Source organism: Rhopalosiphum padi, chromosome 4, assembly GCF_020882245.1.
Source record: "Rhopalosiphum padi isolate XX-2018 chromosome 4, ASM2088224v1, whole genome shotgun sequence".
Taxonomy (NCBI): Eukaryota; Metazoa; Arthropoda; class Insecta; order Hemiptera; family Aphididae; genus Rhopalosiphum; species Rhopalosiphum padi.
The window spans coordinates 22,182,136-22,207,544 of NC_083600.1; the positions used below are offsets into that span (position 1 = coordinate 22,182,136).

The 25,409-nt window shown below is 27.7% G+C and overlaps 3 protein-coding genes, 1 long non-coding RNA gene and 1 pseudogene across 4 annotated transcripts; 2 read left to right on the forward strand and 3 right to left on the reverse strand.

Moving 5' to 3' along the window:
* The first annotated feature begins 175 nt into the window (after positions 1-175).
* Positions 176-3,072, forward strand: LOC132930837 (uncharacterized). Its single transcript, XM_060996909.1, has 4 exons — positions 176-408; positions 472-850; positions 1,910-2,148; positions 2,554-3,072. Exons 2-4 carry the CDS (start codon positions 724-726, stop codon positions 3,016-3,018), a joined length of 831 nt encoding a protein of 276 aa, XP_060852892.1. The 5' UTR covers positions 176-408; positions 472-723; the 3' UTR covers positions 3,019-3,072.
* Positions 3,073-12,725: 9,653 nt separating this feature from the next.
* Positions 12,726-14,909, forward strand: LOC132928820 (luciferin 4-monooxygenase-like; annotated as a pseudogene).
* A 2,429-nt stretch (positions 14,910-17,338) lies between these two features.
* Positions 17,339-19,502, reverse strand: LOC132930543 (cleavage stimulation factor subunit 1). The gene is made up of 9 exons (XM_060996474.1): positions 19,220-19,502; positions 18,952-19,151; positions 18,727-18,881; positions 18,442-18,672; positions 18,219-18,379; positions 17,990-18,140; positions 17,823-17,916; positions 17,635-17,766; positions 17,339-17,567 (listed from the first exon to the last, which is right to left on the reverse strand). Exons 1-9 carry the CDS (start codon positions 19,294-19,296, stop codon positions 17,452-17,454), a joined length of 1,317 nt encoding a protein of 438 aa, XP_060852457.1. The 5' UTR covers positions 19,297-19,502; the 3' UTR covers positions 17,339-17,451.
* A 2,905-nt stretch (positions 19,503-22,407) lies between these two features.
* Positions 22,408-25,329, reverse strand: LOC132929007 (uncharacterized). The gene is made up of 3 exons (XR_009662078.1): positions 24,897-25,329; positions 23,157-23,234; positions 22,408-22,901 (listed from the first exon to the last, which is right to left on the reverse strand). It is a non-coding gene; the product is annotated as an uncharacterized LOC132929007 (long non-coding RNA).
* Positions 23,583-24,897, reverse strand: LOC132929004 (inhibitor of growth protein 1-like). The gene has a single exon (XM_060994019.1). The coding sequence runs from the start codon at positions 24,791-24,793 to the stop codon at positions 23,807-23,809; it is 987 nt and encodes a 328-aa protein (XP_060850002.1). The 5' UTR covers positions 24,794-24,897; the 3' UTR covers positions 23,583-23,806.
* Positions 25,330-25,409: the final 80 nt, after the last annotated feature.

Sequence of the window (25,409 nt, forward strand, 5' to 3'; positions counted from 1 at the left end):
TTTTTTGAAAATATATTCTTATCCCTTGTGCATTAAACATTATAATAATCATATTATTTATAATATGTATAACATACACTATAATATATTACATACAAAAAAATGATAAGGTACTACATGATTTATATACCTACCATATTGTTTTACTGTGCCTTTGTCAATCACTGTGGCCATCTTTCCCCAACTAAATGTTTATTTTTGTTAATAATAGATTCTTTTGGAGATGCAACAAATAAATTGCAACATATTTTAAACTCGTCAGATTCCGAATCAAACAATGTTGACCGTTTAGGTCGTGGAAAGAGAAAGAAAATTAGTTCAAGTTCTGTAAGATCATTATTTGAAACTGCAGGTGTTGATGCAAATGAATCATCAGATGATGATAGCCTCGCAGTCGGTTATACTATTGTAAGTATTGTTATTATTTATGTAAGTAGTATTTTATTATATTAATTTGCTTTTTATTCATAGGAAAACATTGGAACTCAGGAAATGAAAAAAACACCATCCAGATCATTAACAACTAATGGACATCATTACACTTCAAATAATTCTTCCATCGTAGATAACAACCTGCCTATTTTATGAGTCTTATTTAATGTTAATTGACTTTTAATTGAAATACCTACGTATTCATAATTTATTTTCTAGGGTATTGACGAAAATCTATTCAAACGTCCCTATGATTCAAGTTCTAGTAATTGTGTTACTACGTATGTTAATATGGATAATAATAATTTAACAGTTATAACAGTTACTCCTGCTATTTTGCCTGTATTAAATACTGTTAGTGACAAATCTAACCAAGAAAAAAACGCTCTTATGATCATTCTAATCTTAATTGTAGTAGGTAATTATAATAGTATGGATAATAATAATTTAACATCAACTGTTTTTTTCTGATTTAAATCCTAGAACTGCAACAGACCAAGTTAACTACTTTCAATTAAGCACATTATGGTTACCATTATAAGATTTATTACAGATGAAAAATATTTAAACTTTTTATTGATATTGTAATAATATGACTTCATATAATATTTTAGCTTAGTTCATATAAAATACTGATTTTGTAATTTTAAAATCCAATTTCATAGATAATTTAAGACCTCTATTTTCTATTAGATCACATTTGATGGCTAACCAAATGATGGGTGATAGACTATGGAATAAATTGAATAATTTGGAAATGGAAATAAAAAATTTAAAATCACTAGCAACATATCAATCTGCAGCTATATTTTCAAATGATAGTAATGAGGATCAAGAGTTTATGAAACAGTTTCCTATTTCTAGTGAACAAACATTAGAATTCTGTGAGAATATTCTTAAAACTGATGAAGGAGTTAAAGACAAATTGGTATAGTGTAATACTGTTGTTCAACTTTATTTCTTATAATCATATCTAAATAGTTGTTTCTGTATATCATTAAATTTTTGGTTATTTTAATAATAGTGAAATTTATTTCGTTCCATTTGTGGAGTTGATTATAAAAGTCATTCTAGGAGAATTTTTACCAAACTGTTTACAAATGAATTTGCTATACATTTGTAGTTGGGCTGGTAGAGGTTTTTGGAAAAATGTTACTTGTGTAAAAATTAAAGGAAGACAAATTATATCCATCATGCAAGGTATATTTTAAAATTAAATATTATTATATTATTAATGATATTATTCATTAAACAAATAAAACTTTAATTTAGATGTTATAAAAAGTACTCAAAAATGTACTGACACAGAATTTGAAATTTGTCTTCAAACATGGTTCAAATCTGCGAATTTTAGATTTAGCCGAGAGTAATTATTATTATCTCCTTTGTATATAAATATTATAGTGGTAATTATAATATAATAAAAATTATTAACTATTAACACTAAGACATTAAAAAGTAAAAATACAATTTTTAGTGTTACAGAATCAACCACTTATCAAAAGACAAAAGAACATAGGATTAATTTCTAACCGTCAGTTTCATAGGCGTGTTGAAACTGAAAAAAGACATTTTCAGTTTTTACATTTATCTATGATTGTAAAAAATAAAGAAACTAAATGTTCAAAGGACCTCCCTTTGATGGAAAAAGATAATTCCAATAACATAATTGAAACAATAATTTCAGAAAATAATATTATTTCCAGTACTATGGCTGTAAGTAAACAATGTATAATTTTATAAATATATTTTTATTTTAACTATCATCAAATGGGCCAACTTGGGGTGCTTTTGAAATTAAATTGTAAATAACTAAGATTAATTAATCTAGATGTATTTTCAATGCAACATTTTTTTTAGTGAAGTTTGGTTCTTTAATTTTTTTGCATTTTAATCATATAAGTTATTACTTCTATGTTTTTTATTTATTTTTCTGCTTGCCCTGCCTCACGTTGTACTGAATATCGACAATAATTTTTTTACATTAATTAATTTATAAGAGACCGTTATGGAGGTAAAACTATAGGATAATATTTTTGCCCCAAGTTAGCCCGTTTGATGTTACTACATATGATTTAAATACAAATAATACGCGTTTATTTCAAAAATATTTTATTTTAGGAATCGTTAACTGCTAAAAATGCTTTAAAAATTGTGACTACTGATCATTGTGCATCACCAATTAAGACAAGCACAACATCTGTATTTTCCATTGAACAAATTGAAAAAAACATTTGTGACTGGAAAATTGTTCATGGTGTAACCAGAAATTGTGCAAATGATATATTGAAAATTTTTAAAAATGCTAGAATTAATATCACCCAGGATATCAGAAACATACTTAATACACCAAAATATCACCAAATCACAGAGATAGAAAATGGTACTTATTTAAACTTAGGTATTTTATTTATAATTAAACCCCACTTAGAAAACATTCTTCAGTTATTACCTTGTAATACAACTCTTAAACTGAGTTTTAATATTGATGGGATTCCATTAGCTAAAAGTTCCAAAACACAATTTTGGCCAATTTTACTATCAATTTTAAATGTTCCAATACTTTTAAATACTATTTCCCTGTAGGTATATTTCATAGTTTCAGTGGGAAACCAAAAGATTTAAATCAGTTTTAAAAACCTTTTAAAGATGAATTAAAAATACTATTAATAAATGGCATAATTATTGAAGGTAAACAAATTAACTTTAATTTATGTCAAATAGTGTGCGATGCACCCGCAAAAAGCTTTTTGTTAAATGTTAAAAATTTAAATGGTTATTATGGTTGCAATTCGTGTGAGGTCAAAGACAAATCATCAGACTCTAAAATGTGTTTTTTAAGTACCAACGCTGCTTTACGAACCAATGAATCATTTAGAAACAAAACTAATGTGGAATACCATAAGGATGATTCTGATTCTCCTATTGTACAACTCCCAATAAATATTACTGATGTTGTTGCTTTAGATTCAATGCACTGTGTTTTCTTAGGTGTTATGAAACATTTACTAGAGTTCTGGATGAAAGGTAGAATAGGCGACAGGTCAATGCGTATTTTAGAAGAAAATAAAATTTATTTAAACAAAAAGTTAATTAAATTAAGAACTGTTGTACCCACAGAGTTTGCAAGATTACCTAGAACATTAGACGATCTTCCTCATTTTAAAGCTACAGAATATAGAGAAATTTTATTATATACAGGCGTGATTTTTCTTAAAGGTTCTATAAAAAATTGCCATTATAATCACTTTTTACTATTGTCTGTTTCTATTCGTATTCTGTCATCTGATAAATGTATTTCTTTGAATTCGATTGCTTATAATTTGCTTATTAAATTTGTTAACAAGTTTGCTCTGTTATATGGACCTGAATATTCCAATTACAATGTTCACAGTTTAATACATTTTCCATATTTTGTAAGGATATATGGTCCTTTACATACTTTTAGTGCTTTTAAGTATGAAAATTACTTGCAGCAATTAAAAAAGTTTATGAAATGTGGCAGATTCCCACCATCTGAAGTTTATAAAATCGTATAATGGAATCTAGAATAATTATCCCGGAAAAATACAAAAACATTGGTACTCAAAGCTTTGTTATTAAAACATATAAAATTGACGAAAAACTTTCAAATTTTAAATTAATTTACTATAAACAAATAGTTTTAAATGATTCTAATTATGTACTTAGTCCTAACACATCAAAAGATAAATATATTATTTTGGAAAATAATGATATTGTTGTTATTCAATCAATTCATCGAATTTATTTTAATAACATATTTAAATTAACTGTTACAAAGTTTTTTAATGTAAAAAGCTTATTTACACAACCAATAATGTCAAATATTGTGGGAATTTATTTAATTGACCATTCATTAAAATCAGAGCCATTTGATATTATACTAAACAACTTAAAATACAAATGTTTTTTTGTAAAATTGTGTGATAATCAGGGTATTGTTATTCAATTGTGTCATTAACTTAAAATTGTTTTTTTTTTTTTTTGCTATTTTTAAATTGTTTAAAACCAATATTTGTGTAGTACCTAGGCACCTAGCTTTATGTTGTATGATTTATGGATATTCAATATAATCATAATAATACAGGATATACCTAGCTATATATATATATATATTATTATGTACGTACAGATATAAATGTACAATATTTTTATCTATTATCAACTGTTTGATATAATTATATTAACATAAAATATACTATTTCTTAATTATTATACTATGTAAATAATATTGCATTATTATATCATTATAATATATACTGTATAATTTTTATAGGTATATCAATAAGTATAACCTAAATATATTATTATTTTTCTTTTGGTTTTTTGGTGTAACATGTGTTTATATCCGAGCTGTGTTTTTTTTTCATCAATTTATCATTTTAATAACATTAATAGTTCAGAAATAGTAATACTGCTATATATTAAATGAAAATAAAAACATTTTATAAAATATATTTTAATATGTGTTATTTTATTGTTATATAATACCTACCTATTTATTTGTATTAGTTTTTAACTGTCTTATGTACCTATAATCTATATTATATATAGGCTATATATACTTAATAATATATATATATTACTAATATATAGTTATTGAAGGTTTTTATTATTAAAAATTAGATCATATAATATGTATATGTATACTTGGCTACACATAATATTATATTATATGAATATGAGAAACCAAAAAGGATATAATAGAAAACTCAAATATAATCAAATGTGTAGGTTGTAATATATCAGTGGCACCAAAGTGTTTAAAGATAGTATAAATATACATAATGTCTTAAGACATTGCAAATTCTTAGCCTCATCCCATCACCCCCCTTTTTAAAATTTAACAATCAGATGAAATCAAAGCACCTACATATAATGCGATTTTTAATATTTTAACGTAAATTCTGGATCCATAACTGGATCCCTCGCAGTACCATATGGTGCCCCCCTCTAAAAAATATACTATAGTTTCTTAGCTGCTATGACATTATAATAATGTCATAGATAAATAATTAAGTCAGCCGCGGCGCTACTGTAGGTATTAATATTAATTACTTATTCATGAAACGTTCCTGAAACTGTTAAAATAATGATTATGCAATGATACCAAATTTGAATAAATATGCATCACACCATAACGTTGGTACTCGTTGGCTAGTAATAAAAACATCGCTATACCCGTCATCTGGGAAATGTTCGAAATTCTCGGCGCTGATCACGGACGAAATATATTTTGAGTTAACTTGCGTTTCAATAGTCCTAGACGTTTAAAATCATTTTTTCTCTACATAAAGTCACATTTTAATATTATACACAAAATGGCTCTTTACACAGTACTCTGCTTTTTAAAATTCGACTTAATTAATAACGGCTTTGGCATTATCCATGAAGACGATATATCTATTCAATTGGTACGTGTTATAATTATTATTCAAAGAGTGATGCTACTACGCATGCAGAACAACAGCTGCAGTAGATCCGACGCACACACGTCGTCCGAAGATATCATTATTGTAGAAGTCTTACAAATTGGCATCAGACGGCGGCGGAGACTTTTTGGCACGAGGTTAGTGACGATGTATTGTTTTGAACTAGGAACACGGACGTCAGCGGCGCCGGACCTGTGGAAATTGTGCGTTTCCCAGGATCCGGCGGCGCGTTACTCCGGCTGCTACCGCGGTTGACAGACCCTGCCGATTACGGGACACGCCAGTGGCGAGGGGGAGAGCATAAGATCATAAGACATCATCTGTTACACTTCAGATGCCGGTCGTTTAAAGTAAAATTTACTTTATAAATATTATCAATTTAATAATTTTAAAAATAATAATTGTAATAATATAATAATAATTCGTCATTTATTGTAAAAAAAAATATACAAATAAGGCATTCTATATAATATTTAACAATTTTAAGTATTTTATAAACGTAGATTGATAACTTATAATATTCCTAGTGTAGGAACTTACACATGTACCTTTTTTTATCGTGTAGGAACTTACACAAGTACCTGTCTTTCGTCGTGTAGGAACTAACATAGATACCTGTCTTCCGCCGTGTAGGAACTAACATACGTACCTTTTTTTTTCGTGTAGGAACTTACACATCACATATGTAGGAATTAACGTATGTAATTGTCTACCTGTTACTCTCGTGTAGGAACTTACGATTCCCCGATTTTTCAGCATTAGGTTAAGATATGTGGTAATTTAAAATGTTTTTAACTAATAAATTGATTTATAGTTAGATGATGTAATCCAGGGCTGTAGATGTATAATATTTCTGGAATTAAATTTAAAGATACTTTAAATACTGTTCATACTATAATTTATACATTGTAAATAGATAATACGGTATTTCTTAAAAATTGTATAAATATTTCATTGGGTTTCCATATCCATATCTTATTATTCGTAAGACTATTCTAATTGTAATTATTCCATTATATGCACAACCCCAAATCCAGTATATTTATTACCCTGATAAAAATATAAAATTAGCACCTTTTGTCTATCGCAGTGGTTTTCAACCTTTTTTGGATCGAGACCCCTCCGTTTTTATTTTTTTGTAATGCGACCCCCTTAAAAAAAAGTTGTTTTATTCATCAACATTTGATTTAATATTACTGATAAAATATTTATATGGTATAGAATTTTGATTAATTTACACTTGCTATATGACAAATGATTGTTTAGAATAGAATATTGGTTTAATCTTTAAATATTAACGGTTGCTAATAGCTCAGGCAAATTATATAATCGATTTTTGTTTATTTCAGCCGTATACTATATGGAACGTTTATAAAAAAAATTAAAAAAAAGCATAATTTATTCGGAAACATAGAATTAATTTTTATTCTCATTCCAGAATAATATATATATATATATGCGTCTTATTCCGTACTCGATACAATACTATAATAGGTATTACTTTTAATCTGTTAATCATCATATCTGAAATATTACACGCATTGACAGTAATATTTCCGAAACAATTTACTTGAATCTTCGATTTATTTATTTTATTTTATCGGCCTTCGTCACTTTTTGACAATTTTGCCGTAAAAAACTGATTTTACGTATTTTTAAGAGTGAACATGTGAAGGTTGCTTGCGATGCCTCTAAAAACGGTTTAGCTTGCATATGAAACCGTCGGCCTTTCGTTTTATATCAATATTTTGTAATTTTTTATTTTCCGTAAAAATAAAATAAAATTTAAAAAAGTTTATTTTACATGACGTGTAGAACATATAAAATCATAATAGTTCGTATATTTTATGGAATAATTAAATTTTTATTATATTGATTAGAACATTAATTATTTATTATAATTACATATAATATAACTTAATTACTTAACCTATACAATATTATAAAATTATATTATATTAAATTCGAAATTTTTGTTATTTAAATACAATGTTTTACATTCCTATTACTGTTTGAAGTTTTTTTTGGAACTATTATAGTAATACATAATTACATCGTATTTAAAATCAGGTTTTAATGATTTACTGATTAATTAAAACATACTGGTGTATTGTATATATAGATTCTGTATATTTGTAAATAATAACTAATTGTTTTTTCAATAATTTTTTGGGGAATAGAATGCTTACTTCACATCTTATTTTGTATATAAAATTGTATGATTCGCTAATCACTTATTCACCTCATAATTTACTATAAGTTACATAGATGATTCATAAATATCATTTTCTAAGGCTTTTCCTAATCGCATTTTGAGATTAAATACATCGTTTTACACTCTTTATTACAATGTATAAGTCTGTCCATGGACCCATTATATCACTACTCTATACTATATAAAATAAATATACTAACATAAATAATATGATTTAAATACCTACTAAATGTATGTAGGTATTAAATTAAAAAAATGCAAGAGCAAGGTAATATATTTGTCTACATTGTAATTGATTGAAATTATTTTAGCTTAAAACCATGTCTTTCCCTCTACATTCTCTTGTATCTATGGTTTGGTATTAAATAATGTCCGTTTAAAATAATATTTGTATCCACCAAAACGTCTCATATAAATAAATGTAATATATTTGGTTCCTCGTTCATGATGATTTTGATATAATAATCCTATATACTTTTACGTAACCATGGAATATAACAATTGATTTTTGTACATTTTATATATTATTTTTGTTCGAATAATATAACTATTGATATTCGTTAAAAATAAAAACTCGCAGTCTTATAGATCTCATTATGATGACGCTTATCAAAAAATTCGCTAATAATTTGATAATCGGCAAAACATCACAAGGTTATAAAGAATCTGTGATTTTTGATGATGCAGTACGTATTATTCATATTTTGCAAACATTTAACATGACATTATTATATTACATAAAAATTGGATAAGTTTGCTGTTTTATATTATAGTTCTATCATATTATGTATATAAATATAACTACATTCAAACGTTGAAATTTAATAATATCATTTAGATTATTGATTTGACTACTAAAGTATCGATGTTGAGGATACACGACGAGGAATTAGTTTGCGAAAAATATTGCTCTTTTGAAGCAATTTTTCATTTAGAACACGAAGTATGTATTATTAGTAATAAATATTGTACAGTATTAAATATTTAAATTATTAAAATATTGATTACTTCATCGCGTTTTGAAGGATGATATGGAAATAGAATATGAAGTTAGTGATTTCACCGAAGCACACACAAATCATCTTTTTCAAGTGCATATAAAACATCTATAATAATATCATGATACACATTCATTTTTTATAATTTTTTATTATTAATATAGGTGAAACGTAAAATTGGACAACTCGTTTCCAAAGACGAATCATTATATAAAAAACATAAAAAGAATATTAAGCATTATGATTAAGGGCCGGATTTTTATGAAAATGTATTTTCTTCTACATTTGATGTATAATAATTCTGATTAAATATCTTGACGTTTGGTTAAACGTAGATTCTACTGTTAATTTTTTTTTTTTGCATATTTTTGCATATTTGCATCAAAATGCATAATAATTGCATATTTCGAGGTAATTACATAAAATGTGCATATTTAATAAATACTTAATAAAATATTTTAAATTTTACTCAAAGTTTGATATATACGAGTACTTGCCGATTTTTCCCGATTACCGACGTTCCTGACAAATATAATTCGACCGAATAAAACAAAATGTAGAAAATAAATTGAGTGAAGGAGGACGCGTCCTATACGAGCAATATTTTACGAGCAATATTTTTCACAAACTGGTTCCTCGTCGTGTATTTTCAATATCGATATTTTAGTAGTTAAATCAACTTACACTTGTACCTGTTCTTTACTGTGTAGGAACTTACATATGTACATTTTTTTTTTGTGTAGGAATTAACGTATTTAATTGTCTACCTGTTACTCTCGTGTAGGAACTTACGATTCCCCATCGTCACTGCAGCACTCAAAATTCTGCTGACCATTCGTCGTGAGTTTCCGTAATCCCATATCACTTGTTATTTGATTTATTTGTATTTTTTTTCTTTTACAATATATCTTGGTGAGATGTCTCCTACGTCCTACACCGACATTGTATTTTTTACGATCTCAAAATACCTTTTGCGATTTGGCTCTGCTTCTTTATCGGTCGCCGTATTATTTTTAAGCGTTCCCGATTGCGTTCGACCGTTCGTCAGCCTTCGCTCGCGTTGCGACGCGTTAACGTCGTACACCACCAGACCGTTTTTATATTGACGTGCGTCCGAGTGTGCCACCACTTCGCGGCAACCTACTCGGTGTTAACCGCTTCAGTACGTTTTTAATATTTTTATCTTTGTTGTCCGACTTTTTCGCCGGTTTTTCCATCGCCGCACGCCAACTTCTCTGCCGCTTGTACGCGCAATGTGACGATTCGTCTCCATCAATCAGTCGGTCGTATTATTCCGTAACGATTAATTATCGAGCTGTCGTAAATGAGTAACGATATCGTTCGGCTGTCCGCCATGCACAGGGGTCGTATATATACGAGCGTGCGACACCCGTGAACTCATCAAACGACGGGGTGCCGGAGAACGTATACTCTGGTGATTTGTCGCCAAACTCCGTAGTGCCTCCTCATTTTCGCACTCCCGATCATGCATCGCCGCAGTCACCATATTCGAAGGTTACACCTGAGAACCACAATTTTACATATGTCGTCGGTTCACCAACAGTGACATTGTACCTATATCTTTGTGTAATTCCACGCTGTTTACGTTAACGCTGCCAAGATGGTAATCTGTTACACTTCAGATGCCGGCCGTTGCTATATGAATCACCATAATATATACGTATAACTGATTACAATGTTATACAAAATAGTTAATATGATACCGCGGCGTTTTATATAGGTAATTTAGCAGCACCTCTGTAGTGAGCACATACAATATTATTATTATTATTATTATTATTATTATTATTTATAGTAATATACTAATTATTGTTTATACACTATATACACGATTTTTATTGCTTAATATAAACATATCTTGTTATTTACATTTTATTTGACAATCTATAGTAGAATAATAATTAAAAGTAAACAATACATTATTTCAAATTTAATTGGTGTTTGGATGAAGTATAAACTAGATGTGTATATGTTACTGCCCCCCCCCCCCCGATACCACCGCCACAAACACACAACCTAATTACTGATACTTTAAAAATATGAAAACACAATAATTTAAATTGTTTTCAACTATATACTTTTATAATTTTATCAATAGGTAATGTAATTGCCAACATTTAATGTTTAAAAATTAAACTTTAATTAATTATTATAAGTTATAACAATAAACAATTGCTATGAATTGTCAATATAGTGTTAATAATTTATAATATGCCTAGTAATCATAACAAACATTTAAAAATAAACAAATAAACAGTATTTATTGTGTTATACATCGAGAATAAAATATGGTTCGTTATAGTTTATAACTATTACATACTATTTTTAACTCAGCAACTCACAAAACATTTTGGAATATAAAGCAGAACATACGAGACTAATACTTAAAAATATACCACGATAAAAAGTGTAAGTATTGTGTTTTAAGCTTTTATACGGCCTCTGAAAAGCAAAATAATCCCCGATACAATACATTTGGATCCATGTATATTTTATTTATAGCCCATAAGTAGGTATGCGACATAGGACTATCGAAGATAAAACTGTTCCTGTAGTATAGAATATATTTGTAATGTTTCTTGTAACCATATTGAACCTAAATTCCTCAAGTGTTTCTTACAAAAATACATAGTTTTAAATTTTTAATATTTTATTATAAATTATAATATTATGATAAAAATTATGCATACATACAAGACGGGGGTCAGCGATAAGTAACTTGAAGTTAGTAAAGATATAAAAGGCTGATTTTTAAAATTTTAAAATTTAGCGTGCCACACACGGAAGACGGCCTAGATTTTTATGCTCAAAGCTAGCTAAGTAAAAAAAAGTTCAATAAAAAGTATTAACATTTATTTATTAATATTTACAGCTTGTTTAAATGTGAGATTTAAAGACGTGTAGTTAAAGATGATAATCCAGCAGAATCGACTTCTATTTCTAAAGTTGAAACTCCTAATAAATATCTTAGGGTTTCATCTGTTGGGTGATTATTTTTCCTTTAATTGTATACCCTTCGTTGTAGAAAATGCAAATTTACATAGTATGTAAGTAGTTTGAAACATGAATAACATTTTTAGTTTAAAATCTCATAGAAATTCATACTTTTCAACAGGTAATTATTGGCATTTTCGTCAACAACTTATCATTATTTAGCGGACATTTTTGAAACGCAAAAAAATACGAAAATAATAAACATCAGTAGTAATAAGCGCTACTGGCCATCAGGAAACGAAAGACACGACTAAGCTAATAAAATATATATAAAAGTACCTATTATTCACGTTAGTTATGATTCTATGAATAATATATATTTACACGTTTAATAAATTAGCTGCTATTCAAAACTATAGATAAGAACTAATATCTATATTTCACGAATAACGCAATAAAATAAAATACGAATATATTTTCTTTTGTTTTTTTAATATTTATTATTTAAAATCGTTGTAGCATGCATGAGGCACCGTCGGACTTTCTTTCTATATCAAAAAAATCGGGAAAATCCAAATATTAACCACCTAAGTACTGTAAAAACCACTTTTTTGAAAAATACTCTTCTGCAAGTTTTCGCGGTGAAGGATTTATTTTTCAACTCTGAAACTTTACACGAATCGTACGCATAACAATGAAGGTCTTTTTGGTGTAAGATATTTTATATTGTACGATGCTTACGCGTCTCATACAGTTCTTTACATACATTTATAACATAATATTATATACCTATTATTATGTATTTTAGTATTTATATGTTTATCAAATCCATGTATACAGATCGATTGTTCTTGAACCGGTAAAGAGTACGGTTATCCAAAATTGAAAAAAGACATTTTAACAATGGCTACTGCATTTAAAAAACATGATCTTGGACACGGAGACGTCGTGATGATTACAGACAATGGCTCATACGAAGCGCAAGTAGTTCTGTTAGCTGGGATTTTGATCGGAGCAACTATAGCTGCGTTGGATCACACTTTAAGAAAAAGTAATAATAATGATTTGAATTCGTACAATATTATAGCTTGATTTGTTTCGTTTTATTTATCATTAACGATGTTATATAGGTGTCTTGATAGCGCTAATTGACGAGTCCAAACCAAGCGTATTGTTTTGTAATACGTGTAGTATAAGTACAATAACAGATGTTTTAAATAATATTACACATCAACCGATATTGAAGATTTCTACTATGGTTCGTGACGGCTTTACTACCTATTCGGGTATCGTTGTTGCGGCAGAGGAAATTTTGTTTGTCCGTCCGATAAAATCAAAAAATCCAATTTGCCCATGTGCTATTATATATTCGAGTGGTACTACAGGAACCCCGAAAGGAATTTATTTGTCGGACGACGCTATAAAATCAGCTTTAATATCGTCCAAACAGTGAGTACTTAAATTAAATAACTCGGTCGATCAGTGCATCAGTGTATAAAAAATATTGTTAAAATGTAACGCGGTTAGATGATTTATCATGATTATATCATTGCATTGAATGTTTTAAGGTCATTAATGGAAGAACCTATTGAAAACAAATTTATGATGGCTTCTGCTATATGTTGGCACACGGGAATTTTATTAATGATGCTCGGTATTCATTTTGGCAAACCAAGACTATTTTTTTCGACAACACCGACCAGTGAACAAATACTTAGTTCAATAGACAAATTTAAAGTAAACAATAAAATAAACACTATAATATTTTTTCTTACTAAACTATAAATATTATATGACTGCTTATATTTTTTAAGTTACAATATATTTTATATTTAAAATTAGGTATTTAGGTTATAGATAACGCTAAATCAAATACATACTATTACTATATACACAAGACTAAACGCACATAATATAATAGAGCGTTATAGAATGTATCATATTATACGATATGATTTAGCTAATTTTATGTGATATAGCCAACATTTTTGATGACTGGTGTAGCTGCAATCAATGAAATGATGTCCTGTCAAATGGCAAATGGCCACAAGTATAATATCCAGAGTTTAACGACATGCAGAGTTAGTGGGTCTCCGATGCGAGCTGATTTCCGATCAAACAAGGGTACGGTGCATCTGAACAGGGTATTATAGCGGTTTGGTAGATGAATTCGGGTATAGGTACCGTCAGAGACGGATCTGTCGGGAGACCAGCAGCTGGTATAAAAATCAAAGTTAGTCGAATAAAAAAGTGTTTGTCTAGGTTTTTACTTAATAATTATATTTTAAACATCATTTTTAGATCGTTAGCTTGGAAACTGGCGAATGCGTTGGCCCCAATACTGAAGGCGAAATTCATATTAAATCGGTATCCAACATGAATTTACATGACGGGATATGTCAACGACATGAAAAAAACGATTTGTTCGTACGACGAGGACGGTTGGTTCAAGAGCGGTGATGTTGGATACTATATGGACGATTGCTCAGTGGCGTCATTTTAGTTTTTGTTTGACTAGGGCAACTACTCACTGATTTTCGGACTCAAAATTTTTTCCACGCAGATTCACATAGGATAGTGCCATAGTAGGTGGAGAGGGGGTAAATGTTCAGGTATATGAACGTCACACACAGGATTTTTAAGTATTAAATATAAACAATTTTGTCAAATATTTATTAGAATTAGAAAGTCAAATAGAATAATTGAGTAATGTGTAAATAAATAATAAATAGGTAATAGATACCTTTTAATACTGATTTACAAGTAGTTGACAGTATTTATAGTAACATAATGTAAATACTAAACATCTCGATTGATAATAAAATAAACTTCTTTTAAAGAAGTTCTTTAAAAAATACGTCAAAAAAATTAACAATAAAACTTTATTTATAAAATATCAATATTCAATATTATGATTTATGACAATGGCCTTTGTAGTTAAAAATAAGACTTCTTATAATTTTTAAATGTTTTTATTAAATTACATCTTTTTTTTATCAAATCAAAACATGTTTATTTTGTAAACTGAACCAAGCCAATTTGTAATTTTAATTAAATCATCAATTAATTTGATTAAAAGTTTGTAAAAACAATAAAAATATTGTTATTTCAATAAATTAATGTTTGTTAAAAATTGATAAATGCATTTTGTTGTTTTAACTAGTGATAATTCGTTGAGTGCAAGGACCAGAGGATACGATGAGATATTCAATTTAGAATTTCGATCGAAAAACCGTGTAATATTCTTAACATCATGTTATTACATATATACTTACATAATAATATATATTATATAAATGTGCATAGATCGCTCCGGTCGACGTAGAAACTGTTTTATTAAGTCATCCTGCCGTGCTCGATGCCATATAGTATACACAATAATTAAAAGAAAATAGGTACCTAGTTCTGTACGAGTATACGAACTGTAGGTATTAAATAGATAGGTATACTGTATATTGTACAATATATAGTATAAGTATTTCATACTTTATTTTCATATTTTATAAAAGTAAAAATTGTTTTAGTGGAGTCATTACTAAGCAGTTCTCAAAATTAATAACAATTATTGTCAATCTTTTTATAAAAAATGTTATTACTTAAAAATTGTAGTATTCATAAATGTCTCAAAATGAGCTAAAATGTCCTGAATAATGTTAAATTGTATCATGTCCAAAAATATTAACATTTTGTGAAAAGATTAGTGATCTCTTGTATCCACTAAAATGTTTTTTTTTTTGGCTTGGTTAAGTACTGGTTTACTTTTAACTCTTCTCCTCCTATATTACCTACTAACTAGCTCCTGTTTTTGACCCAAACCACTCTCAAATTTGAATATTGAAGTATTTTTACTACTCAAAAAAGTGATGACGGACACGTAAAAACTAAAAAAGAACATCATTGTAAAATCAATACACTCGTTGTTTTGCTCAGATTCTAAATTAAAAAAAAAACCAACATTGTATATAGCAATGCCATCTAGCGACGAAAGTTTACAACCTGTGATATAAAGTAAGGCTTCGATATTTATTATATTAATTTTTATTTATTTATTTATTTTATTATTTTTGTTTATTTATATACACCTTAATGTGTTTTTCTTAATGCCTATATCAAATTACGGAGTGATCTTTCATAAATTTTTTTTTTTAGACCAATAGATAGCTAAAGCTATAAAAATATATATTATGAATTTATAAATTCCAATTCAAAGAACAAAACTATTGGTTAGTTGAAACAAAAATTATAGTTTTTGCTCTTTGAACAATTTTTTTTACTAAATTGATATCATATTACAATACAAATATGTATTATCATTGAAAATAAATACTTATATACTTAAGTATTTATAATCAATGGTATTATATATTATTATAATAATAAATGTATAAGTATGTAAATATCTAACCTATAATAATATATACAATTAATATTAAGTAAGGATATTATTATTATTATTATTATTATTAAGGAATATATATGGGGCTTAGTCACTTAAGATTTAACATAATTTACATAATAATTATTTACGATATTTGAATTATTAGGTAATTTATGAGCATTTTTAAATGTAAATATTTTACATACTCACAACTCACTTAAAAATTAAAATACCATAAAAAGCCAGTAAGAGAACACAGACAATCTTCTTACCTTTGAGTTTGATTATAGGTCATTTCACTCTAATATTTAAGCTAATCACACAAAATTGATCCTACTAATCAAAAATTTGCCATGTTATACATTTGTAAGATAAAGACAATACATGTGAGTGTGACGTCTTCTTAACATATGTTGTATAGACACAACATTTAACTGACATTGTTTAATAGTAGATAGACCATACTTTGTTTAATAAAATAGTTATTTAGTGACAAAAAAATAAATATATTCATTATTGCTCTGTTCGTATTTAAATATTACAGTTAATTGATCTATTATCAAATTAAAACTCAAGGGAATGAAAATTAACTATGGTTTATCATGAAGATTTTACGATATTTTATTTCTAAGCAAGTTATAAGTATGTAAAATATTAAAATTTAAAATTCTTACAACTCAACTAAAAATTTAAATATTATAAAAAATCTATGAGAAAGCATAGAAAATGTTCTTACTTTTAAATTTGATATTAGGTTAATTCAATCTATTATTAGAGTTTACTACACAAAATTGATGCAACACATAATATGGTTGTAATGTCTTCTGACAATTAATTTTACTAAAAAATTATGTTTGTTTTAATAATAATGAATAGAACATTTTTTTAATTAAAACTTTTCATCTCAATTAGTAAAATAGTTATATATTCCATAGTATTCGTTATTTTTACCAATGTACATTAAGTTTTTTCAAAATTATATAAATAAATAGTTTTTAAATAAAAACAAAAATATTCAATTTATGCTCCAATCAAGTGTTTTCTATACCAAAATCGGGCTCTAAAATCATCTGAACAAGTCAAAAACGCTGCTGAATTTGGTGAATGCACTATTGAACGAATAGGCCCATTATGACCTATAATATAATACACAATAAAATCATTATAATAAAATAAATGCATTTTAAGAAATGAATTAGGTACCTAGTGATAAAAGTTGTTGCCGAGAAGCATTTCGTGCATTCCATGCACACAAAGATGTAGTGGCTTCATCTGGAAACATGACATACTCTTCAGTATGATTAAACAATGCTTGTGTACGATGTTCTTGTTTGCCTATTCAAAAACATAGATTATTTATACAATTTTGAACAAAACAAATATTAATTTACCAGTGGTTCCAGCTCCAGTATATGCAATCAGACATCTACTAGTGGACAATTCCCAAAGTTTTACTAAAGAATCTTTACCTGATGATAAGATGTACTACAAATGAGATAAAAAGAAAATGATTTAATATAATATTTATAAAAATTAAACTAAAAACGTTGTCACCCACCTTTCCATTTCTTGAAAATGTCACAGAACATACTTGACTACCATCGTGTGCTTTTTCGAATGTGTTAACACATTTATTAGATACAGCATCCCACAACTTAATTGATCCATCTCGACTAGAAGACACAAAGTATCTGGCGCTTGGTTCATACCTAATACATCATAATAAACAATAATACATTTACAAATAATTGAATAGGCATTACACATAAGATCATTTTTTTGTATACTTTATTGATGTAACAGGGCCAGTATGTTGATGGCTAGGAAGTGAACAAACATAACATTGAACTGTATTTATATCATAAAGCCTTATGATAGGGCTGTTGGTGCCCATTACTATGAAGTCTCCAATGGGATGAAAACTTATACATGTTATAGGTTCGACATCCTGTAATGTAGTTGTGTGTAGTTAAAAAAATTTGTAAAATATAAAATTTGATTACGCCGTACGTTTATTGTCTTAAAGGCTTTCTTCACAGATGTTTTAGAATAATCAAAAAGTTTAACATGACAATCTCGAGAGCCTGAAGCCAAAATTGGCTTGTTTGGGTGGAACTCCAAGCATGTCACTTCTTCCAAATGATCATATAAGGTTCGAATTACTGGATGTCCCTGTCCTTCTTGGTTATCAGTACTACCAATATCATGTGCTTTAGCTAGCATTCTTTCAACATCTAAAATCTATAAATATTATTTTAATTAATCATTTAATGTAATGTTGTAAATTATAATTACTTTGATAGATGCATCACTGCTTCCTGTAGCAATTAACTGTCCGTCAGGACTGAAAGCACCAGCCCTACAGGCCCCTTTATGGGATGTTACATATACAGTTTCATAAAGTGATGGTTCGGGAGCAGTACAACTAACATTAGTCTCAAATTCCAAATCTAATAAGATTTAAATAAAGAAATAAATATACAAATTGATGTTTTATATAAATAATGAAGTATAATATACCAATGCCTGGTCCAATTAACATTTGTTGAATTGGATTTAAGTTTAATGCTTGTTCAGATTCTTTTTGTCTATCAGTTTCGTGTTGTAAACCTTTTGTCACTACACTCATGAGTCGATCTGATGGAGAACAAGGTGGATCAACGTTAACCTGGGCAGCTAAGCTGGATGCAATTGTGGAATGGCCATCATAAAATAGTTGACTAAACAAATCAAAATCAGTATAAATCTAAATAGTATGGATTAATATTAAATAAGATTAATATTTTACCTTATTATGAGTCTATATAAATGATCTCTATTCTTAATGCACATTTCAGGTTTTGCATTATTTACTTCACTCCTCATCTTAAATACTAATTTGCACTCAATCTCATACAAAAATAATTAATAGGGATAGGGAAGTAACTCAAAAAAATTAAATTATTATTTAAGTTTTTTTTAAATCATACTATTTAAAAAGAAATTTAGTAACATAAATCCAATATTAATATATTATAAATTATTAATATATTATTATTTATCTATATTTTTTAGTTAATTATGTTCAATGTAGGAACGGATAAAGTTTGAAATATGATAACACTATCAGTTTTGTACACGGACATCAAAAACTGAAAACACGAGTAAAAATTTAAAATACGTCAGTAACTTCATTCATTTGTCAAAGCCCAAAGGACCTACACTACCTACACGCTGCTATAGAATAAACGAAATATTTAAAAATTGATGACACTGCTCAGTGTTCAGTGCTCACTAGTCAGTAGTCAGTTCAGTTAGTCAATACAGTCTACAGTGTACACGGTTTCACGTGATGTTGTTATACGTTACCTGTATTTTTACTTTAAAACATGAAGAATTAGATTTTATTTATTTTATTTTAATTTTTTTAATTAAGAACTCTTCTTATTAATTCTTAAAAACAAGCCGTACATTTATTCTCTTTTTTATGAGTACATTCTTACAGGAATAATATTCGCAGCCTTATTGAATGATTCGATAATTTTTTTCTTTAAGGCGCTTTGAACTGATTTTCAAAATTTATATTTCTAAATCTAAACAAACATTACGATTTTAAAGATCAACTTTTACAAGTTTTTATTTTTAACGAGCAGAGCAGTGCTCTTTAGTTATATTTAATTTCTGAAAATATTACATAGCCTATATAAATTATGTATGTACCTACTTAAATATAAGTTAGGTATAACTTTTTAATGTTCCAACAAATACCAATTGAGGTTAAAGCAAATCACTCTAGCATTATGAAATTAATATTAAAATTATACATTATTTCTCTCTAAAATATGTAGACTAATTGTTTAGCAAAATGTCTTAAGAACTTTTATTTTCTATTTTATAGTGAAATAGTTAAACAATAATGTTAAGTACCTACGTTTAGTATACTACCTAAGCACCTACACCTACCGTAAAATGCCATCTGCCATCTACCAAATAACCTATTCTATGTGATTCTACCCGCTAATTTAATACAATTTATTAAATTAATAAACTCTATAAAATTTGTATTTCTAACGATCATCATTGTCTAGTATTTTAAAATTATATATTATTGCAATACGTTATACTGTTATAGTCATCATACTATGTTGTTTTCAGTGGCGGCTTTAAAAGGGTCCAGGCTTCCCCAAAATCCAAAAAAAAAAAAACAAGTGAATTTCTATTTTATTAACTTGTCTACTATTTTGTTTTAATAACTAATGTGGGTTATACTGATTTTTTAAGCATATGAATAAATTTATCATGAAATATTAAAAAAAAAATGTATGATTTTTATAGCCCCCTCAAAATCGAACCCTCTAGCCGCCCCTGATTGTTTTTGTCATCGACATAGACTTAATAGTAAGATTACAATAAAAAAAAATAGTTATACTGACTACTAATAATTATGTAGGTATTATAATTTATAGCTAGTATATTGACATATTGTATATTTATATTACCTACTTACATTAGTAGGCATTTAGTACTGTCGTACTGAGTGACCATTAATGTTGTTTTTGTTTACTTTTACTATTTACTATACGTGTTGATGTACTTAGTTTAGTAGGTACACTATATTTTCCATTTATATTGCTTTATTTTCGTTCACAATTGTTTATTTGTTTTCAGTTATTCTCCTAAATTTTATACAAATAAATACATTTCAGGTTTTTAGTCTTTATTTGATGTATGTAGTAGCATTAGCATAAACTAGCTTCGTATTGAATATATTTTTAATTATTTTTGTGTTAATGATTTAATGAACGAAATACGCCACACGTGCAGTACTTTTCAATTATAATATAGCCTATATTATATAGGTAGTAATTACAATATTTTTTTATATATATTATAATAAAATTTAAAAAAAAAAAATTAGTACTTGGTTCTTTTTTAAGTAAATAACTCCAGTTAATAAATATATATACAATACCACATTGATTTCAGTGTAAACCAAATTGGTACCTATATAAATAATATACTGCGCCTAGCATGTGTAATAATTGCATAACTTAACACGTTAAGAAGACGTCTCACCCGTATATTGTGTTGTCTCCGTCTTACACACGTAAGAAATAGTAAATTTTCGTTCATCAGTTTCAATAGTGTATTAGTGTGCTTTTAGTTTTAATATTAGAGTGAATTGACCTATTATCAAACTTTTAGGTGAAAACATTAACTGTGGTCTCTTGTTGGTATTTTACGATATTTTAATTTTTAAGTGAATTATGAACATTTTAAAATATTTAATAATTTCACTCATAATTCACCTAAAAATTAAAATATCGTAAAAAGCCAACGAGAGAACAGCTAATGTTTTTACCTAAAAGTTTGATAATAGGTCAATTAATTCGCTCTAATACTAAAACTAAAAGCACACTATTGAAACTAGTGAACAAAAATTTACTATGTCGTATTTATGTAAGACGGAGACAACACATGCGGGAGAGACGTCCCCTTAAGGGTTAATAACTAGTCACAGGTACTTTCCAATAAGACACTGAAATAAATGTATACGATTTAACGATTATGACAGCTGACAGGTATGTCATTTTTTCTGTTTTTCCTTTTCGTAGATAGCCATTTTATAGCATTTTATATTATATCAGTCACCAGTACCGTTTTCAAGTTAAGCCACTGAGATATACAAGGCGGAGTCTAGGCCACTAAAACCTATCTTTTATTTAAATTTACGTCCAAGATTTTAAATAATTTTTTTTTCTTATAAAATGTACTAGAATTTATATATTATATAGTTACATAATAAATTTTGTTTATCCACACTATAAGGATGCAAAATTAATTTTTTTTTCATATGTATAAACATAGTATTAAAAAAATTCTCACTATTCAAATTGTATTGTTAAGTCCAATTAGTTTGGATGAATGAGAACCTACTGTACCTACTTTATTATTATAAAGTCTTTAATATTATAATATATATAATGGCTATAAAAAAATAATCTGTTGTAATTTTATTAATAAACCAAAATTACAATCTTAGTTTTTATTTATAAAAAATTATTTTTTTATATTTATATTTTCATAACTCAATAGTTTTTTTTCATTTAACATAAAATGTCAAGTGCAACAACATTTAACTCTATAAACTTAAATATAATACTTAAATATTTAAATAAATAAAAATTATTCTTACAATATTTAGTGATATTACTATTTTTATACAAATTCAGAAACTAATCTCAATACATTTTACATTTATAATGCATGTATGGCGATCAATTGAATATTGTCTTATTATTATGTTTCTATAAAATTGTCAACAAATGTTAAAAAAAAAAATAAGCAAACTATACAGTTTTTATTTGGAACTAGTACTATTCATTGTCGTACCAGTTTTTTCGTGTCGACTTTTGTATTTGGCAATCTCACGACAAACTTTTCTGACGATTGACGGAGAATAACCTAAGTCTAATAGTTCTAACATTGCACTGTAAACAAAACCATTAAAAAACATTAAAATGTAGATAATTGCGATTTCATGAGTATTATATAGTAGCATATTTGAAGGGAAGACAGGATCCATCAGTGTTCCTTATCACATTTCAATTTTAGTATTAATAAGACTGGATAATGAATAAATGCTTAGTTACAACCAAAATATGAAGATAAACATGCATTTTGCAGAACATCCTCCATAAGTAAAAAATAATATAACAGTTAATAACTAATAAATCAGTACTAACCTTGCAACATTAGGTGACATTTTGACACCAACCGATTGGGCCAGCTCAACAAAATCCAATATGGAACTGCACTCTGTTCTAATAAGAAGAAGTTAAAAAGGAGGGAGTTAAAAATTAGACAATTTGTACTAGTGACAACAATAAAAGGTAGTAGCAATGAGTAGTAAAAAAAAAAATATTTTTATATAATATAATAACAAAACATTTGAAGCATTTATAACATGTCATTTTAATAGAAAATAAAATTGATATACATTTTATATACTTAAATAGTTCAAATTGTGTTATAATAGTCCAGGTTATATCATAATAAAATAAAAAAATTATAATATTTATAAAATACAAAAAGTATGATAGTAGTCTATAGTATAGAATTAATAAAGATGATATTATATGTTATTAAATAATATAAAATTATCTACCTAGGTCTAAATTGAAATTTGCATGCATTCAATGTTTAAATAATAATTAGTTAAAATAGTAAAATCCATAATTTTACCTTTAATTCATCTAATAATATATACATAAACTTTAATTTAGCTTGAATGAATAAATTGTAAAATAAATATTAGAAAATATATTGTTTAATTAGATAATAGTAAACATCAAGTTAAATTAAGTAAATTTTTGTTTATGTTAAAAACAAAATCTTAAGCTTTATCCTCTTTTTCTTTATTGTATCGTTCAAGTTCCTTGAGAAACTGTGCTTTAGGCTTCATAATATTTGGACGATCTCCACGACACTTAGGACAAAACCATTTGCCTTTTGGTTTTGTTGATAATGAAACACATGAAAAATGAAACCATTCTATTGGACATAAATCATTATCGCAACATATCATTTCTCCATATGAAATCTGATCACAAAGACAATAGGTTGGTTCATCTGGATCAACAGCTATCTCATCATCATCATCCAATGACGGCGAATTATCCTTTTGTTGTTTCTTATATTTTCCCTTCTTTTTGGTTTTTGTTTCTGTTTTTTGAGCTACTTTCTTCAACGTTACTTGAGATTGTACTTGCGCTGTTGCTGTGGCTCTTGGTAAAGGTGTGTTGGAATGTTGTAAGACTGATAATGCCACTACGTCATCAGAAATTTCTTTGTAATCTGGCTCATCAGCTCTGTTACGTCGCGGCCGTTTTGCAAGTTTTGCATCATTATTAGATTCATTACTATCGTTATCAGTGTTGCGTTTTTTCAGCTCTTTAGAAACAGTACTAGTACTAGTGCTAGGTAAACATCGTTCTTTGGAACAATTACCACTCTCTAGTTTTTCTTTGATATTAGGCTTGGGAGCATCAGGTTCTTTAGCAGAAGTCAAATATTTCCTACCATTTTCTAAACGTCTGACTTTATCATCCACTAAATCAGATATATGTTGAACTGTTTGCACCTTTTTATCCCCTATATTTAAACCAGTTACTAATAACTTTGTCAATTTTTCAGAATTTAATGTAGACATAGAACCATCAAAATTGTCCGTTAATTCTTTGATCTTTGACAACATTTCTTGGTACTCCAAGTCACATTCACGCATCTGCGTTACATGCCGCTGTACGTCTAAAGGCAAGTTTTGTGTACAGTCAATATAATCATTGTAATATTCCAAAGCTCTATTCGTTCGATTCGTCATTTTATCGAAAAATATTCAACCCAAGCACAGATTTTACACAATATATTCACTATCTGGATAGTTTTATAAAAAAACAGAAAATAATGATTTAAATCAAACTTACTTCTCAAGAACCATAATGTCGAGCAGTTAGTCGTATCTTCGTAAACTGTGAATAAATTCAAAATCACACACGTACTGCGACTTAATAATGGCAATAGTATTGTTTGACAGATTATTTTCAACGGTCACCTAATAATATTAACCATTAGATGCGAGTGGGACACTAATCACTGACGAATAAATACTAACTATTAAGTAGTTACAAAACAATAAACAATGACATATTATGTTAACTACAGTCTACAAGTCACAACAGTCACAACAATTAGTACAACATGGCTGGCTATTGGTTTTTACTTTTTACCTTATGATATCAAAAAAAAACAAAAATACAATACATAAGGCATGAGTGCATCATGTAGAGAAGATATTATATTCGTGATTACAAGCAGTAGGTTGCTGATAGTTTGCTGGTGATCAGCAGCTGCCGTGGTCCCGTAACGAGTTATCTTTTGCTGTTGGTACTCTGTAATTGTGTCGTAGTAATGATGGTCAGCTCACAGCTGGAGACGTG